Below are 20,996 nucleotides of genomic sequence, written 5' to 3' on the forward strand. Positions count from 1 at the left end.
AAACACAGTGCTTTCCTTGTTGACTAGTTTCCATGAGCAGCAGCAATTAGCATCGGTTTCCTAGGCAACCATTCTGTACCCTACTGAGAAAAACCTTTTCTTGACAGGAGCGTTCTAAAATTGTTTTGTTTTCCTTCTTTCACAAGTGTATGGTAGGCTTACTTGTCATTTCTTTTAACACAGCACTATTATGCTCATTATTCTTAAAAGCAGAAACACTTGCTGGCTTTTATATTCCATGTGGTTGAATTTATTGTCTATGTCTCTTACTTTTCCCTTAAACAACCTGAAAAATCAACAAAAATATGTTCTCAGGCATATGCCAACTTGCTTGGATTTTTTTGTTCACAGTCTAATTGATGAGACTTTACATGTTCAAGTAATCACAGCTGGTTCTGATGAAAGCCCAAAAGGTACACATTCAAAATCAGACTCCTGTGCATACCAACGATGTCCTGTGTTACTCAGGACAAACTTGGAATTGTCAGGACCACAGAGAAAGTTTCAACGCCATTGTTTTTATTATAAATCAATGAAACAATATTGATAGATTAATATAACAAAATAACTAAATTAAAAATAGGTGCTAAAAACTGGTTCTGAGACTGGCAACAAAATTTGATGTGATAAAATAATGTGACCAGCAGAGCATAGCAGTGGTGTAGCATGAATCAGCATCATGGAAGAAAACAGAGGGCTGCAACCCAACTGTAAATGCTGAATAGTATGGTACAAGGGTAGAGTAAAATTTACTTTATCATTTTAGTTTAAATAATAAGTGGCAGGAGCCTGATAGAGTCTGTTAGACAGTGACACAAAATTCAGGCAAGAAAGTACTCACTGGGAAAAATGAGAGAATCGTCCTAATGTACAACAAAAACCCTCAGGTCTTTACCTACATTTTGCAATCAAATGATGATAGTAGACTTGGTGATAACAAGACTGTAAAAGTGATTAAAACAGTAATATGTAATTTAAATAAACACTTGATATATAAATTTCATTTAATTGTCACAACATACCAAAAGATGAATATCACTTCTATTCCCCTTCACAGATAGGGAAACTGAGGGTTAGAGAGATTGTCACTTACTTGCAGATAATAAGAGATAAAGAGAGAATTTTATTCCAGATTTTCTGACACCAGAATCTACTATGATATAAAATATTTGTACTGCACTGACATAAATCAAAATGATATTGAAATGAGACAGTAAATTGCCTTTATCTGTTATTTTGCCAGTTTTCCAACCTGGAAAATGTGTTACTGTGTGGATTAAATAATATTGACAGGAAATAAAAGTGCCTAGTGTAGCAACTTGTTTAATAACCTTGTATTGCAGTATGATGCTTATTCATTATTTATGATAATGTAAGTATCTTAACATCATATCTTTGAGGTATTATCAAGTAGGTTCCTGTGGATGAGAGCATGTCTCAATTAGTTGCTTTTTTTTTTTATAAATTTATTTATTTATTTTTGGCTATATTGGGTCTTCATTGCTGCACGTGGACTTTCTCTAGTTGCAGCAAGCGGGGGCTACTCTTCGTTGCAGTGCGCAGGCTTCTCATTGCGGTGGCTTCTGTTGTTGCGGAGCACAGGCTCAAGGCGTGCGGGCTCAGTAGCTGTGGCTCACGGACTCTAGAGCGCAGGCTCAGTAATTGTGGTGCACGGGCTTAGTCGCTCCGCGGCATGTGGGATCTTCCTGGACCAGGGCTCGAACCCGATGCAGGGGATTCTTAACCACTGAGTCAACAGGGAAGTCCCTCAATTAGTTTCTTATACCTATGTACTCCTATTGGTGGTATATGTTTCCACAAATATATTTATCCAATAACAAGAAAAAACATTCTTCTTTCCAGAATTCAATTCAGTCTACTGAGGACTGCTTTGATCCTCTTGTGAATACTGACCCCATATCTGTTATCCAGAATACATTTACAAGACAGACTTCACTTTTTACCTGTAGCTATTTATCTATATAGTGATGATATGATATCACCTGTTGCTCTATTCCCTGGGCTGTGTCTTTAAATCCCTTGTTTTATATCAGCCGATTATCAATAACATTATTTAGAGGTTATAAGATGAATTTGTTTTTAAAAAATGATGCTTTTAATGTTTTTATTCCAGCTGATTTACAGGGAGATCACTTATCAGATCAATTCCAAGTTATTCATTTGCTTAGGAATAATGGGACTTTACAGCCATATCATGAGCCATTTTTGTATTATTTATAAAAACTGTCTCATTACCATAATGACACTGCTAATAAAATAACACCAAGTTAATACTCAAATACTGGTTGTAAGGTTTTCACTGAAATTCGAAATCCTTGACATTAACAAAAGAGAGAATAAAACACATATTATACAAGCTCCTTAACTAAGACAATTTCTAACATAGACTAAAAGTGTCCACTTCCAGAAAATTTTAGACGTTCAAAAGAAACATAACCGAGCCTTTCAAAATTTCAGATTACAGTAAGATGTGTCATGTTTTCAGCTGTGAAGATCAATGCTAACTTTCAATGAAGTATAATGAATAGTACTTTTTCAATTTATGCATAATCTGTATTCATCTTTAATCTTCTGAACAGCTAAGTCCTATTCAAAATTTTATACGTATAATGTTTGGAAGAAAAAATAACAACAAAGAATTAGACTAGAAAGTAGGAAAGGCAATAAGGAGGTAGAACAAGTGAGCGATGAAAAATTAAAATGTCTAATCTCTTAATTACAAAAAGAATGTTTCATGTTGCTAATTGTCCTCAGCAGTAGATAGGGGTTATCATGCCTTTAGGAACACTGTCTAGAAGACAGTCCTAAATTGGGACTTACTGGCTGCAATCTAGAGCAAATGGTAGACCAGAACCTACACGGCCAAAGAAGTGGGTATAAAGCCAGAGAATAAATAATAACAACCCTCTAGCTTTGTCTAGAAAAAAACAAAAAAAACAAAAAACTGCCCTTAGCCATCAACATAGATGATTGCAGACTAACCATATTATCTGATATTCATCATAATGATAGCCTAGGTGGGCTGGACCCTTAGGGCATATCACTGTTGCTCTTTCTTTAAAGTAGAAATATAAAGGTAGAAGACTCAGAACAATATATGGCTGAGAGAAAATAAAAACATCTTGGTAAAGAACTAGTGGGAGATCTTTTTATTTGAGTTCTTTGATGTGCCAGGCCTGTTATATATTTTTGTAATTGAGTTCCTCACAAAAACCTGTGAGATGGGTACTATTATCATTTCCATTTTTTGATTGAAGAATTGAAACTCAGTGAGTTTGAGTAAAATTCCTAGGATGAAGTAACTAGAAAGTAGCAATGCTGGAGTTTATACCCACATTTCTATGAATTAAAGTCCATGTGACTTTGTCTAATGCACACTGTAAAAGACAGTAATCTCCTAGATAGAAAGATACGATAGATGGGTGGATGGATGAATGGGAGGATGGATGGAGGCGTTTAATAAATACTTGTAGAATGAATAAAGAAATTATATAATTATAAAATTAAGTACATATAATTATATATATATATACATATATAATCACACACACACATTGTAACTTATGTTATCATTTTTATAGGTCTGATTTTGTGACTGCCTTCCTTTATCTTTTGTATATGTTTGACACGTTTACCATTAATCTTCCCTGAACTTTACCTGAACCCTGAGTGAATTTGCTCCTGTTCCAGGAGCCAGGCTATAACGGTGAGCCTCACTGAGGAGATCTGCTGATTAGGCCTCCATTGAGAAAAGGCCATCCTCCGTGGGGGAAGCTACCATCTCTACACTGATGACAGCCCTTTCTTAGAGGAAGATTTTTGAATTGACTGGACCAATTGAAACCCCCAGAGCAATCCTATACTCATGTTTTCCTAACACTATGAAATTAATACTAGAAAATAGTTATTTTTAAAGTTTTAACAGTATTATTTTTCCCCCAAACGGAAGATAACATGTCACGAACTTGACTCCCATACAGCCCGCTTGATTATTCTAAAGTAACGTTTCTTATAATCTGTTAAATTCTTTTAAAGAAAAAAAATGATCAGTTATCCCAAGAGTGGGCTAAAGTATTTTCTTACTAGTTATGATTAAATATATACAAATATAAAATCAGCTTATTCGACTATGAAACTCAAACACATTTATAAATTAATGTTCTCTGAAACAACAAAACCAATAAAATTCAAATGTCCTGTCTCTTCCCATCTAAATAAATAATATTGTTCTGCTAAGACTAAATTATCACTCACAAGATATGTGGTACCAGCTGATACAGTGCATTTTATTTAGGTTGGACATGTCTATACTGACTGGAGATAAGTAATGATTCAATTTTCCCTTATCTCTGTTTAGAATATTTTGAAAGTCTGTACAGTGCCTAATGATGTCATTTGGCCTACACCTCATGCGAATGCATTCTTTATTAAGTTCACCTCTGTTCCCATTAGCCAACAACATATAAACTAGTTCTCCACGGTTTCAAAATTATTCTAAATACAATCTCAAACAAAAAGACTGGAATAATGTAGTATAGCTCAGTTGTAATTTGTTCACATAAACTAGTAGATACTTATTTTTATTGGATTATTTTCCCAATTTAAACAAATTTAATTTATGTTAACTACTCTTAGATCCTGGAAAATTCTTCAGTAGGTACAGAAGAATTTGGAACCCCCATTTAAGAAATAGTATTCTAAAATGCATCAAAAACTTAAACAAGAATACAATAAATGATATAAATTGGGGGCGTTAAGTTAGTAAATATAGTAACAAGCACAGATTATTTCTGAATTTGTTTAAGCATCATAAACAAGCCTTCCTTTCATGTTAATTTTTCATCCTTTCAAAAACTTGTGTTAAGCATTCAGTCTGGGTAAAGTTCAATGAGAGAAGCTTCGAGAATTGCAGCTATGACAGAGAGAAAGTCCTTGACTTGGGAAACTTTACATGGTAGTGGAGATAAGGCTTGTGTACTGACACAATTCCATGCAAGATGTATTTACTAAATGCCATAGAGAGATACTAAATTTTGTATACGTGCCAACAAGGAGATGCAGGAATGATCCAGGAGACGCATGGGTTCTACATATGTCCCATTTTCTGCAATTCTTGCTCCACCTCTCCATTATATCCAGTTTTCCATAAAACACCTGGATGCTAGAAGTGCTAAAAATCACTCTTGATTTTTAAAGGTCTGAATTGCATTGAAAATTAATATATGCAAGTGGCAATTCGCAAAACATAAAATAATTCTTTTTGCAATATTATTAAGCAGTGTAAACAACAAAGAGGTGTCTCAAAGTGGACTTAACTTTCTGTAGCCCTTTTTGCAGTATTCTTTCCCATTGAAAATGTCGCTTTGGGAGACTAGCCTTTCAGGGATTTTTCAGAGAAACCCTCCCCAACAGCCTGGCTTCATGAAAACACGCAGCCCTTCCTCCTCTTCTGCCCTCCCCACCAAATAGCACAGCAGTTAGTATTCCTTACAATGCTTTGATGATTGTTATTGTCATTTATTTACCTGGAACAACTATGAAAATTTCTGCTCAAGCACTAAAATAGAACAAAAATTCTAATAAAATAGTACTGTCTCAGAAATAAAGTATTCATCTTCTTGAGTTAAATTATCTATTACAGTATCTAACATGGTCTACAAGATATATAGGTAGGTAGATGATTAGATAGATAAATAGATAGATAATTACAGATAGACAGATAGATAGATAATTACTCAATCATGGTCAATCACTTGTTACATAGTCTCAAAATATAATCAGGAATGGTAATAGTGTACATTAGATAGATGAATAGACAAGCAGGTCTGAGAGTATGTTTCCTTGGTTCATACCTTTAAAGTTCATATATTTCCATTAGCCATTCACACGACTGCTAGAGAATTTTCTGGTTGTTTCTCTATTAGTCCTTCTGTTCTTCTATTTAAGAGAAAAAACATCATAATAGGAAACCTGGGTTCTAGTCTGTTTACCTCCATCAGCTGTCTGAACCTGAGCAAATCTCATCAGTATACCCAGCCTTTGTTTCCTCATCTGCAAAATGAGAGGATTTAGACAAAATCTTCTCTCAGAGCTCTTTCAGCTCTAAAATTATGTGATGCTATGAATTAAATTGTATAGTTTAAAACATCCTTATAAGGATGAATTGTATCATTACTATTTGATATTATAATTATTCTGTACATTTTTGCAATAGTAAAGAAAAAAGATCCTTCCTTGTTGAAACTAAATTGAGTGCAAAGTGTATTGTGTGAAAAATTGCTTTATGAAAAATACTTGTTATATAAATGTATGAAATGAATTTGCTGGAGCCTTGCTTAGAAATTAAAGCTTTTTCAGAAATAATTTTAAGTAGCCTATCCATACTTGCTCTTTGGATACTTGAAATTTAAATTAGGACTCCAGCTTCTTAAAATTATACTTCAAACATAAAAAAATATTAAATCAGGGCTTTCCTGGTGGTGCAGTGGTTAAGAATCTGCCTGCCAATGCAGGGGACCCTAGTCCGGGAAGATCCCACATGCTGTGGAGCAACTAAGCCTGTGTGCCACAACTACGGCGGAGCCTGCGCTCTAGAGCCGACGAGCCACAACTACTGAGCTCGTGAGCCGCAACTGCTGAAGCCCGCACACCTAGAGCCCGTGCTCTGCAACAAGAGAAGCCACCACAATGAGAAGTCCACGCACCGCAACGAAGAGTAGCCCCTGCTCGCCGCAACTAGAGCAATCCCATGCTCAGCAGTGAAAACTCAACACAGCCAAAAATAAAAAAAAAACAAAATAAATAATTTTTAAAATATATTAAATCACACTTAGTTTAGTTTTAGTATTTAAGGCATTTTATAATACACTAATTACTTGAAAATTGGTATTCTAACTATGATATGTATAAGAATGTCTGATTATATGATCTAATCCTATTGTCCTCTGTTTCCTCATCCGAAAGATGGGAGTAATAATAGTAAATAATGCATTAGAATGATGAGAGCAACCACCTTAGCAAAGTGTTTGGCACGTAGTGAGCACTATAATATTTTTAAAATACTGCTTCTCCTGCTATTACTGCTACTGGCTATAGATAAGAGTGTTTAAAGTGCATCCCTTAAGACTATATACATAGGGTATAGTGTCAAGTGGCTATTTAAAAAATCAGGAAGTTAAACATATAGAGGCAAATGTATTCAATCAGGTAATCCAGCTTTTAAAATTCAGATAAATGTTGTCCAAGTGGATTGCTTACCCAGAAGGCTGCTTCTCAAGCACTATGGTCTCTCTCATCCTGGGTGGGGTGATGAAGCCTTTCTAGAGGAGGCTGTGTCTAAATGAACCAGCCAGGTAAAAACAGGCAGATCTCCCCCAACCTGCTTGTGAATGTGTTAATTCCAATCAGGAACCATAATTTCAATGAAATATTTATTCTAAAATCTTGATTAAAATTATGAGAACAAATCCCTACCCATCCCCTTATCCAGGACAACTTGTTTCTATTAAGGCTATAAGTGGGTTTATTTCCTAGTATGGTAGATGTTTTTATATAAAGATGATGAAAAGTTAAATTCTGTAGAATTTATTTCTAATTTAGAAAATATTTTTAATCTCAAAAGGCTTCTTTCCTTTTTAGTTGATGATGTATGGAACGTCATTTCCTGAATTTTTTCTGACTAGGTTATATGAAGTTAGCATTGTTAATGGTTCAGCGGATGCCATTTCAGGCCAAAAACTAGTTATCAGGCATCTCACAGACTGATCATTTTAATGATGACCCTCCCTCCCACCCTGGCTTTTTTTTAATGAAACTATTGCACTGACTAGGTTGAATATATATCATATGACCTTAAAGATCTTTAAACCATCCACTGTCTAGAAAAGTAGTAGCTCTTTAGAAAGAGACCATCTGATATATCATTTCCGTGTATTTCACTCAAATTTTATCTTCCCAGATTTTTCTTAATCTCTTGTGTTCAAACTAATCCCAGATAGTGCTGTTTAATCATAAATTCACATTTTGAAGCATCTTTCGATTTTAAATCATGGTATTTCTGCAAATTAGCATAGAAGACTATTTTAATATACTTTTCTATAAAACTGTAAGAAAACTATAAAACAGTATTTTAAGTTAAATCTAAAATGAATCCTCTCTTCTCTTAGAATTTGTTTTACTAGGTACAAAATGTTACATTGTTTCTGTTTGTATAAACAGTTTTTAAAATTTAAGCTGCCATACAGGTTCATTATTTTTCCTTAGTTCTGTGTTAATTTTGCTTAGCTCCCAGAATGCCAACTCCTTTTATTTTCTCTCTCTCTCACTTTTTTTTTTTTTTTGGTTTATATGTGTGGTGTGTGTGTGTGTGTGTGTGTGTGTGTGTGTGTGTGTGTGTGTGTGTGTGTATTTATCTGCAATTTAATAAATTCTGTTGTACTTCTTTGGGAGAAAGACAGTGAAAATAAAATCTTAATTGACTATACTGTTTGATTATTTTTCCTTGTTGCTACCTGTTTTGGATGGCTCATCATTTTATTTTCTTTTGTTACTATTTATTACAGAGGAGGTGTCTGCAAGGATAGTTCAAGTAGTCACGGCGGAAGCTGTAGCAGTTCTGAAAGGTGAACAAGAGAAAGAAGCTCAGCATAAAGATCAGCCTGCAGCTCTGCCTTTAGGTAAATGAGAAAGAGCCTCGGGTCAGGGGCTGTGTCTGCTGCACCCTGATCACAGAATCAAGTCTTCGCGTTCAAAGACAGGCCATATCTCATACTTCATCCCTAACTGTGACATTCATCAAACATCTCTGTTGGGACGCCCTGGGATCTATTTTCACCTTCCTCAACAGACTCGTGGTATTTCGGTAGTCTTTAGGACAGTCAACTTATAATTAGACTTTGCCCCTAAATTGCCCTTAATTTTCCTTTTCCAGACCACTGGAGATAGTTATTATAAAAATAAAGCCAGTGCATTTTGATGTCATGGCCCCTACTCATAAGGAAAATGTTCTAATGCTTTAATTAGAGATGATTTTTTTCCCTTTATGGGTTTTTGTTAATTATTGTCTATACTACAGTCTCTTTTTGGTCTCCCTGAACAGGCTACACAAAACCTATAGCCAGAGATTGTTAGAATCATCAGTGACATTGTATCTCATATAGTGTACTGGTCTTCACTTGGTTCATTTAAGGAAAATGAGATAGCATTTGCCCTCTCCATCACAAGTCAAATGCCCTGCAGGCCCAAACAGGTAACATAATGGTGGTCACCAAGGAAAGCATTCTCAACCAAAGGCTCCCTGTCCCTACTCTGGATAGACAGATAGATAGATAGAGAGACAGATAGATGCTAAATGTAGATGTATGTACATGCAGAGATGCATAAAAAAGGAAATTCTCTTATGTTGAACATATATGTTTATTTCACAGGTGCATATAACTAACACATTGAAAGGTATGGTTTTTAAAGCCTAAAAATAGTACATATCTATTTTTCTGTCTTTCAATCTAATGTATCCTTAATATTTGATTTTCTGATTAGCACTCCATTGTCTATTAAAAATTAAACAATAAAAATTTCTCCTCTCCCAGAATAGTAATTAAAAATAATCTCATTATAGTCAATAAAATGTTCTTTGATTATCAAGGATTATTTTCTTCTAAAACAGAGAGGGAAAAACTTATCTAAAACATGAACCTGCTTTCTGTGGTTTACTTGTATTCTTTCAAATAAAACAAAACCCCCCTTTTTAAATTTTTTTTAATTTTTAATTTTTACTACAATTTAAAGGTTACTTTCCATTTACAGTTATTACAAAATATGGGCTACATTCCCCGAACTGTACAATACATCCTTGAGCCTATCTTACACCCAGTAGTTTATAGCTCCCACACCCTCAACCTTATGTTGCCCCTTCCCCCTCCTCACTGGTAACCACCAGTTTGTTCTCTGTATCTGTGAGTCGCTTCTTTTTTGGTACGTTCACTAGTTTGCTGTATTTTTTAGATCCCACATGTAAGTGATATACACTATTTGTCTTCCTCTGACTTCTTTCACTTAGCATAATGCCCTCCAAGTCCACCCATGGTGCTACAAATGACAAAATTTCATTCCTTTTTAAAAGAAAAACCTCTTTTAAAAAAAGGATTGAGGGCTTCCCTGGTGGCGCAGTGGTTAAGAATCCACCTGCCAATGCAGGGGACACGGGTTCCAGCCCTGGTCTGGGAAGATCCCACATGCCGCGGAGCAACTAAGCCCGTGCGCCACAACTACTGAGCCTGTGCTCTAGATCCCGCGAGCCACAACTACTGAGCCCGCGAGCCACAACTACTGAGCCCGCATGCCACAACTACTAAGCCTGCGTGCCTAGAGCCCATGCTCCGCAACAAGAGAAGCCACTGCAATGAGAAGCCTGCGCACCGCAAAGAAGAGAAGCCCCAGCTTGCCTCAACTAGAGGAAGCCTGCTCACAGCAATGAAGACCCAATGCAGCCAAAAATAAATAAATAAAATAAATAAATTTTTTTTTAAAATGGAAACTTTAAAATATGCCTTAGAAGCCCACAGGGCTTATTTAAAATAAATTTTACCACTGGCCTTGACTGATAAATATTTCCTTTTAAAATCCCTTACCTTCATATGAGTGGTCATAAAGAAGGTAAGGGTCTTGAAGAGGAAAACTTGGAATGAAATGTGAATGAATTCCATCTTTTAGAACCTTTCTCTCTTTGGTCCTTCTTCATGTGTAGTGCCAAGGGTAGAATATTTCTCAGCTCCCACTAGCACATGTTTCTATCTAAGGTTGCCTCAAGCTGTGACAGCTTCATTTTTCTTTTCTAAGAATACATACAGAGGATGGGTTTCAACATTATCATCAGTGGACAAAATGTTATTTAAAAAATACATCTCCTAAAATAACTGTGATTAGTTTCCATATCAAAATGAACAATAGAGAGCTCTAACATTTTTTTAATCAGTCAATCCAAATCCAAACTAAAATGCTTGCCTGGGTAGGTTTGAATATAGTAAATTAGGACCAGAATGAAATATTTTATTAATTGAACAAGCAGACACAAATTAATGGGATCAATGATAGAATTTTAGCAGCCATCTCTAATCCATTTTTATGGAGAGGACAAAATGATTTTTTTTTTAAATATGAAATGCTCTTCTTTTTTTTAGGTTTTCAAAAATACGTGAACCAGGTAATGGGGCTAAAAATAAGTCAACTGCAGCTTGCTATTGAGTCTTTCCCTGAATTTAATAACGAGTCCTTTTTACAGATAGCAGAACTGCCTACACATCTACTGGCCTAATAGGATTAATTGTTGTATCTCATTTTTTCGTTTGTTTGCTCTTCAGCAGCTGAAGAGACAGCTAATCTGCCTCCTTCTCCACCCCCATCACCAGCCTCAGAACAGACTGTCACAGTGGAGGAAGGTAAGGCTTGCTGGACTCTGAGGTTTGTCTTCTAATAAGGGTAAATAAACCTCAACCCATACGCGCTGTACTTCTGTATGGGTTAGTATGTGACGCAGTTTGGGAGCTGTCTGTTTCAAATAGTCAAGAAGAAACAAAGACTTTAATTAAATGTATTATCACTTCTCTATACAAAATCAAAAGTAGATGAATATGGTAAAATAAAAAAGGAAAAATCCGCTCGATAAAGGAAAAGATAACTTTGTGTTTAAATTGCTAACTAAAATAACTACAGAGAACCAGTTTACTTCATGTAGAATGTTTTGACAGAAAAGATACAATTTAATTTTATAAGTGACTGAACCAAAATACATTTATTGATGAAATCAACACATTTTTATGGAAGGGTTGGCAGGAACTGTCTCTGTTGTGCTCACTATTGTATTGGGCTTCCCCAGGGCATGGCCTGTAGCAAACTCTCAATAAATATTAATGAATAAATGAAGAAGTCAGTGAATGAATCTGATATTGAGAGTAGTGAACTGGAAACTGCGATCATGGTTTCTTTCCTGCTGAGACCTGTTATTGTCCTTGAATTTTTTAATGCATTTACTCAACATGGAATGCCATGTCAGCTTTTCAGTTCTCAGTGATGAAGCAGACAGATGCCTTTGAAGAATATTCATTTAGAATCCGAGATGAAAGGCACTATTTAAAAGCAAACTATTATTGGTTCTCTGACTTAGATCAGGTAACTTTTGTCTATTGTTTGAGAGTTACAGGAGAAGGCAGAAGAAAGCTTTTAAAATATATTGAAAGCTTACTTGTTTCAATATAATTTAGTTTTTGTATACTAAAATCAGAATGTTGATACTTCTCCATTTTATTCATTTATTTCTTCACTTATTTTTCCTTTTGTTGTCCCTTTTAGAGCTCATTTTGTTGTGCTAAAAATGGAAGAATGTCACAAAAGACCCACTGTCTTTTTATAATCTGTAATTAGGTTTGTTTAAAATACTTTTTGAATTCCTAAATGGAGATTATTCTAAATTACAGAACTATAAACTATCAATAAATATAATTTATTTTTGTCACAGATTTATAAACTTAAACCTTTTTTTAGCAAGGTCTTTTTTTCTTAAATTGAGGCCTTTTTTTCTAATTTTGCTGCCTGATATAATGTTAAACTAAATTAGTCTAAGGAATAAAAGAAAATTTGAGGGCTACAAGCAGTGCATATAATCAGCATCATTATAGCCACTGATTATTAGTTAACTCCCTGAAAATGTGACTTGATCTTTTAATTCATAGATTTGAAAGATCCATCTTGGCCTTATGTTCTTCTGCTCATTCAGCACATACCTATGAAGCCCAAGGTTCCTTGCAGTCTTCAAGTTCTAGGTATACACTAGTGAACAAAACAGACATGATCCATGCTTATAAGGAGCATGCAGTCTGGTGGAGAGCAGATATCCAATAAATAAGCTTAGCACTAGGAAGGAAAAGAACAGGGAGCTTTAAGAGAGAAGAGTAATCTTAGTTTATTGGATGGGGAGAAGACAACTTGGGAGCTGATCTCAGAAGCCTGAGAAGGTGTTGGCCAAGCAAAGAAGGAGGAAAGGGGCATTTTGGGCAGAGGGTCCAGGATGTGCAAGGGCTCTCAGGTGGACAAGCTCATGAAGTGCTCTAGGAACTGAAGGAGTCCTATGACTAATGTGTGAGAAAGGGTAGAGGATTGAAGGAGCTTGGGAGTAAGCAGCAGCTGACTTGGTTCAGGGACCTGGCTTTTATTGAATGCATTAGAAACCCTTCCGTGACAGCTGTGCTTCCCTCAGGTCACTGAAAATGTTTCTGAACCTGTACTTAAAACCTTCCAAGTGTCAGAGAATCCTCTTAGCCCAGAGAACGGTATGATGTTGACTCCAAAGTCAGCTAGAGGTCACGTAATTTATTCTTCTTACTCTTTTATGGGAGTTGGAGCCGAAAGGGCAGCAGGGTCCTCCCATCCGAGATTGACCCAGTCTGTTTCTGCAGGGTGGTACAGTGGATATAATGAAAATATAAATAAAATATAGAATCACTTTCACATTTTGGTAACTTAGGTGTCACTTTCCAAAGTAACTGTTCCTTCACATTTCGGGATTGTTTTCTTGGAGCCGTTTCAGTATATTTAGGGAAAATGTCAACTTACTTCCTACTGAAAGTAATTGGAAGATATCTTATTTTTAACATTTTTCAAACCAAACCTGTATTTTTATTGAATTATTATTTTTTATTTTTTCAAACGAAAGCATTAACCTATACGAAGGCCTAATGATTTGCTTTTAAAAGGATAACCATATTTTTGAGTTATATAGAAAAAAAGTATGTACTTTATAAACTCTACCTCATTCATTTAAAAGATCAGGTATTCTCACCTTAAATATATGAAAGATATGTGATCTAGGCAATCAAACTAGTCCCTCTCTTTTATTTTAAACCGCTCTTAAAGTACATATAACAACTTATTTGTTTTATCAGAAAAAATTAGTGAAAAACCGCATGACAGGATTCAGCTTTTCAATTATTCAAACCAGTTGGTTTGTAAAGACCAAGCCAAAATTCCATTGATATACTACTGCTCATAGTGCACTGGGTGGAAAGAAAGCATGTGGATTTTTTCATCTAGGAGATTTTTTACCCTCCTCAAAACACTCTCAAAGCAACTTTAATCTAAAGGCACAGTGAATGTCACAATTCAACACTTTTATACAAACGTAAAAGAGTTCTTAAATTGAGTAATTCAATGATTTTGAGGATATCCTTACTTTTTATTAATTATCAAACATTTTAAAAGCTGTTCTTTCCCAAAGGGGAAGCATGAAAGCTCTCACTAAAAATAATTTAAGATGTTAATTACTGTCATTTATGAATATCCATTTATTATAACTGATTTAATATTCATAATTCCCAGAATTTGTGCTTATTCTGGGAAACAAAGGGATTTTAATGAAAAAATTAAATAAGTAGCACGCTTAGAAATGAAACCCAGGTACAGTGAACCAGTATTGTATTATTTACGATATTTTCAAATTAATCTCCTTTTTCTTTTTGGCCTAACCATAATAGTTGTCATTTGGACTGAACTGTTAGAACTTGGAAGCCCGTGCACGAACAGTGGAAACATCTGGAAACAGAACCAGGAATCCTTCTGCCCTCTTAGGTTTGCTCCAAATCCTAGGGTGATGATTTCCTATGTCAATGATTTGGCCACATTATAACTGCTGATCTGAAGCAGTTTCCCTCCATAACATTCTGGGGCAGCAGACACAGAGGGCCAACTGAGGAGTCCTCATCAAAAGCTTGTAGAATGGAAAGGGCTTAGAGATGGTAGGAAACAATGTAAGTGGAGCCAGTTGCCCCAGGGCATGGGGCGGAAGCGGTGATGCCAGGACAGGCAAAATCACTGAGTCACTGATACCCCAAGAGACTCAGTCTCTCACAAAAGTGACTACTCATTTGTACCAAAGGGGACTGACATACCAAGACTGAATTTTGTGTGGCAAACTTTACCCAATATAAATTTTCAAATGCTTTAAAAAAAAAAAAAGGTTCGTGTGAAAGCCAATTAGGGAAAATGTATTCTTCCACTGAAACCAGGTAAACTTCATTTTTAAAGATTATCATTATGCAAAGAAATTTATGTAAAAGTCCAAGGTTCATAAGGCTACCCTATCCTTTAAAATATCACATTATTAAATGAAACAGACTATTTGGTGGCAGAAGCAGAGATTCCATAAGCAAGTGTACTTATAGTAAAAGGAGACATTCAATCCTGGTCTTAAAGAACAAAACTGTTATGAATTCATTTTTCATAAATCTCTCAAGTCTAGCTTTGATGTGTCAAATGAAAGTAAAGAGCAAAGGTACATGACAACTTGTCTGATATACTGAAGACAGAGATGCTAATGTATATGGAATTGAGCATGATACTTGGTGCTTTCTCAAATACCTTCCCATTTAATCCTCCAAGCAACCCACACAGATAATACTCACTTCCACTCTTGCCCAGGATGTCATGGCTAGTAAGCGGCTTATCCAGAATTTAAATCCAAATCTAACTCCCTACAAACAGCCTCACTGCATCCCTAAAGTTGTATGTTATTTAGGCTTTTACTGTGGGACAATGAATGTGAAGTGATCTTCTAATGAGAGTTTGTTGGTTACAAGCCACTGGACTGATTTCCTTTTTATCCAAACCACTCCCATGTAAATAATTCATTCATTTATAATATATTTATAATTATTATGTATTTATAATTCACTCATTTACAATTTATTATGTGTCCCACCTCTATTTGGGTATGAACTGAGACCACCTGCCATACACAGTTCTGTAGCAAACGAGGATCTCTTGTCTTCTAGCATTATCATTGGAAGCCCATGCACTGGTACACTGTCTGAACTTAGCCAGCCATGATCCTCTAAGTGTCACTTGCCTGGCACATCTCTGGGACTTGTAATGTAGATGGACTGCAGGCTCATAGGTCCTAAACAGAGACTTGGAGTGCATACAGCTCACAGTACCCAGACAGGACTGGGTTTTGCCAGACATTCTTTTTTGGCGTTGCCTGGCTAAGGGCCAGACAAATACTACAGAGAAGCTACTTTTCCACTGAAGCACTTAAAGTTGTTGTTTTTGTTGTTCTCTGATTAGTCAAAGTTTTCAGAATAGAAAGTACTGTTTCTTTGAAATATTATAGATCAGAAGCAAGACTCTGGGCTGTTTTCACATTTTGGCACTTGCAAAAAAGAGCAACAAGCAACAAGAAAGAGGAAGCCGAAATCTTCAAAAGGTTAAAACACCCACGGGGTATTGCCTTTAAACTATCAGCTCTCAGCTTTAAATTCTTTAGTTTTGAACTGTAGTCTGCTCTACTTCCCAGCACATGTTGAAAAGCAGAGAGGCAAATATGTCATTTTCACTAATTGATTGTCCATGCAATCTGTTGAAAGTATTAGAAGTTTTAGGAGGAACTTGTGTCCATAGGGAGTCTACAGCCTCAGGAGTCACTAGAGGAAATATGAATGGCTGGACTTGTGACAAGCCCAGGACTTAGGACTCAGCCAGCATTGTAGGCCACATCTCAGCCAGTTGTCTGCTCAGCTGAGAAATCATGCTGAGTTGAACTAAGAATATCAAATGTAATTTTAGGTTTCTTCTATCCCATGTTATAATAAGCATCCTGGCTGAGAAAGTTCTGAGCACCCATCCAGAAACAACTTCCATTGAACAATCAGTAAATAATGTGCTCAAAAGATTAAAAGTATTCTCCTTTCAAAATGTTATTTTAGCATCCTTATGATTTCAGGTTCATTTCCAGCTGTCAGCACTCAGTTTGCTGAAAATAAGTTATTGCCCTAAAAATACAGTGCATTTTCAAATTATTGCTGTAATTTTGTCAACTTAAATTTTGATAGAAATAAAAATTATATAGATAGTACAAATTTTGAAAATCACAAAATTCTAAAATGATTTCTCTATATAAGTAAATAAATAGTGATTAGCAAATTTAGTAACCTGCCATGTAGGCCTGAGGTGTAGTGTCTGCATTACATCAGCAGCCAAATATTGTTCTTTGTCATCATCCTTGAGGCTCATTGAAATATGCAAGAATCCAAGTGCTAAGCAAACTGATTGATCTACACTCGTGTAACTAAGGAAGTATATTTAAATAATGCAGATTTCTAAGCCAAGACACAGGAAAGGAGAGAAATGAGAGCAGTTCCTTTGGCATTTCAATGAGAAATATGCAATGAGGTGTTTGAGGTATAAAAACAGTCAGAAGCCAGCAGTGCAAGTGAAACTGCATTGAATAAAATACTGATGAATCTGAAGCCAACTCAGTAGAAATTCTCAGCTAACTGTAATCTCTATTAAGCTTTCAGAAGAGAAGCAGAACACAGGAAAACAACTGTATATTGCTAGGTACTTTCTAAAACTTTCTAATATTTTCACAGTCGTGCAAATGAGAACCAGGGTTTAAAAAGATGCCTAGGAGTTTGCATCCAAAGAAAAATCTGTGCCAACTGTGCTCCCCTAAGCAAGACAGGAAAGAAAGATAATGCATTCTAGATTTTTCTTAACAGGACTGAAATTAAAACTTACTTTCTGGTTGAAGTCATTAACTAAAAATTAAATCAACCAAAATGCTAAACATGTGAGCATACTAGATAATTAAGGTTCTACGTCAACAGGACGGATTTCCCCCATAATTGTGCAGGCATCAGATCCTAACAGCTTTCCTCTTTTTTAACTTATACATATATTGATAAAAGCATGAGGAAAATTTATGTACTTGAAAGAATTTCTTCTAACAAATGTATTTGTTTGATAGTGCTTTGTTTCTATTCCAGTGTCCTGTTGTTGTTTTAACTTGTTTGAGGGGAATGTAAAGATAATTTCTATTATGCAGTGGGGGTGTCAGAGCATTTGATTCATTTAGATCAATGGCAAGATTACTGAAGGGATAGCTGAAATGCAGCGGCTACTGAAGCATGAGACTTCACTGTCTCCCATCCTCCATCCTGCTCTGCTGCTTCCATGGCCCCATGTCCTCGTGCAGGTGTCTGTCTCGTCTGTCTGATCTTGTGTCTGTCTTGTCCAGTTCTCCCTGCAGTTTCTTCCTGTGTGTCTGTTTGTAGATGAAGGGGCTGAGGATCAAGTGGGTCCTCTACACAGGTTGCCCAGCCATGAACCTGCCACCAGTGGGGAGAGGCGTAGGCTCCTAGCCCCCTCCACCATCTCGGTGTCTGTGCCTGATATGACCCTTCCAATTCCGATGGGGAGTACTATGAGAATCCTTTGTTCAGTTCACAGTGGACTACCTCTAGTGTGCTCCCCAGTGTCCCAGCGCAGAGTGCAGAGGCCCACTTAGACCAGGAGAAAGGTGAACCAAGCATGGTCCCCTTTTGCTCCCCCTCCCCTGCCTGCAGCTCTGACCACATGCATCATACTAAGTGTGCCTTCATGTGTGGAGTGGGAGGGACAGGAGCCTGCTTTCTCCATATGAAAGTGAAGTCCCTATATAGCTCAGTCCATCCAAATGCCTCAACAATTTATGTCTAAGAAGCCTTATTTGAGACCTGTGAGTACTTCCTTTTTTTTTCACGGCTTCTGAGAAGGAAGCAAAAAAAAGTTCAAATAAAGTATGACTTCTTTCTGCCCCTTGCAAATAAATCAGTGGGGGAAGAATATATTCTCTTACCCAAACCAAAGAACATGAACTTTAATATAATTTTATCCTCTTGGATACGTAATATTTCCAGGACCAGACTTCAATAGAGTTAGGTTTCTTTTTAGTGCTATGTTAATGTGGTAACTCTTTAAAAGAGAAAGGTCTGTTTAGGGTAGAATAAATGTTATGGAATGAATTTATTTCTCCAAATCACTTAATCATCTACAGAAACTACAGAGGCTTCCCTAGGTGACCTAAATCTTGCTTCAAATAAGTAGAAGTGAGCTAAAATGAGGGAAATGCTCCAAAGCTTTTGTCATTCCAGTCTCATGAAGGTGGAGACCCTATGTATCGTTGGCTCTGGTGAGGATAAAATAAGTGGGCAGTGGACTGCCATTTGTCTCATTCTAACAAGGTAGTTTTATAAGGAAAAAAAAATAGAGCTCAAGTTTTTTTTTGCTTAGGTGAAGAAGTTATTTTCAAATGAGGAAAGATAACTTGCTTAAATGAAGAGTTTATTTTTATATGGCACAATATTTAATGTAAGGGCAGAGAGTTCCAAGGCAAGAGCACCAGTGGCTCAGACACTCTGATGGAGAAATATAACCTATATTGAGTACAGCTAAGTGAACTTAAAACAATTCAGAAAACTATGTGAATTTCTGAATAAAGAACAGGTGTGGAAATAAACATGATTTAGACAAAATGAGAAAATGGAAAGCTAAAAAATTACATGATTTGGAAAACATGTAAATTAAGTTGATAAGATTTCATCCAATAAGGTGCTATATTAAAGCAGCTATATTAAAAGTCTCTTAGCTTTAATCAAAATGTCTAATTCTATGGCATTATAAAAATTGCCTTAATAATGAGTTAGAATCTGAATGCTTAAAATGTTACTGACATAATTAAATTACAACAATGAAAGTTTCTGAGTGCTAAATGTGAGAAAATAGAAGTAGTCTTCTTTTTTTCCCCCCTAAGGATTTTAATATTTCTCAAAAAATTTCTTTCCATCTGTAGTCTTTCTCATAGGTCCATTTAAACAATGTATAATCGTTTCGTAGGAATTTCATAAGAGTCATTCATTTGCAGAACTAGAAAACAGCTTATATATTTCCCTCTAATTTCTTTTTTTTGTATATATAAATTTATTTATTTATTATTTTTGGCTGCATTGGGTCTCCGTTGCTGCGTGTAGGCTTTTTCTTGTTGTGGCGAGCGGGGGCTACTCTTCTATGCGCTGCGCGGGCTTCTCATTGTGGTGGCTTCTCTTGTGAAGCACGGGCTCTAGGCCTGCAGCCTTCAGTAGTTGTGGCTCATGGGCTCAGCAGTTGTGGCCCACGGGCTCTAGAGAGCCCCTTGGCTTGGTAGTTGTGGCTCGCGAGTTCTAGAGATCAGGCTCAGTAGTTGGGGCACATGGGCTTAGTTGCTCCGCGGCATGTGGGATCTTCCCAGACCAGGGCTCGAACCCGTGTCCCCTGCATCGGCAGGCGGATTCTTAACCACTGTGCCACCAAGGAAGTCCCTCCCTCTAATTTCGTAAGCAATAAAATGGGATTTATTTTACTGACATTTGAAGTGTAAATGAGAAACAAATGAACACGATAATTCATGGCCTTCATAAATTTGTTTTTTACGTTTTGATTGTTAACATTCTTCTGTGTGATATACATCTTTGGGGAGGATATTTTGGCAGTTTTGTTTCCACTCAATTATCTTTCCTTGGTGGTTTTGTTTTGAATTGCAGAAATGAGGCTTTATGATATGCACATTTCCTTTCTTCAGTGTCAAAGAGAACTATACAAGAACTATATTACTGATATTTCAGGGGTTTGAACAATCTGATAACAGTCATGTCCCAGAGGTAGACTTCTCTCAATAGTAGTGAAATTAACTCTTACCTGGACCTTGTTTTTCAAAATATTTTACTTACTTCTTGAAAATTTTTACATACTCCAGTCATATAATGCAATGAAGGTAAAATTAAGTTTGGTAGTCTTTGGCCTTAAAAATACTAAATAAATTATATTTTAGAGAGTTTTGATGGATTTCATGATAAAGCTGATAATAACGTAGTTGATTGGATATTATTTTGAGACCAGGCTTTTTATTCCCAAAGATCTCTTTAGCGAAGTTTGCGTGTTTTAAATTAAGTAACCAGAAATTCGTATGTAGGGGCTTCCTGCATTGGAGAAAACAGCACATGTCTAACAAATTTAAAGGTTTGTTTCAGCACATCAATGCTTCTATCTTTTCACAACCATCTGTTATCTGGCAGTACCATCTCTTATTTCCAGCCAGCTTTCCACATTGTGTACAACTTACTGCCATTTCCACTGAG

The 20,996-nt window shown here is 36.1% G+C and overlaps 1 protein-coding gene across 44 annotated transcripts in view; it reads left to right on the top strand.

Annotated features, from left to right (window-relative positions):
- The window catches only part of MAP2 (microtubule associated protein 2), a 277,803-nt gene that overhangs the window by 215,792 nt on the left and 41,015 nt on the right, over window positions 1-20,996 (top strand). For 33 of the 44 annotated variants that reach the window (XM_033428408.2, XM_033428433.2, XM_033428456.2 and 30 more), the window contains 2 exons: window positions 8,583-8,696; window positions 11,379-11,456. In XM_033428408.2, the coding sequence (XP_033284299.1) occupies window positions 8,583-8,696; window positions 11,379-11,456 (192 nt within the window). The remainder of the gene's footprint in view (window positions 1-8,582; window positions 8,697-11,378; window positions 11,457-20,996) is intronic. The other 11 variants (XM_033428450.1, XM_033428460.1, XM_033428484.1 and 8 more) reach the window with 1 other exon arrangement.

Source organism: Orcinus orca, chromosome 7 (assembly GCF_937001465.1).
Source record: "Orcinus orca chromosome 7, mOrcOrc1.1, whole genome shotgun sequence".
Classification (NCBI taxonomy): domain Eukaryota; kingdom Metazoa; phylum Chordata; class Mammalia; order Artiodactyla; family Delphinidae; genus Orcinus; species Orcinus orca.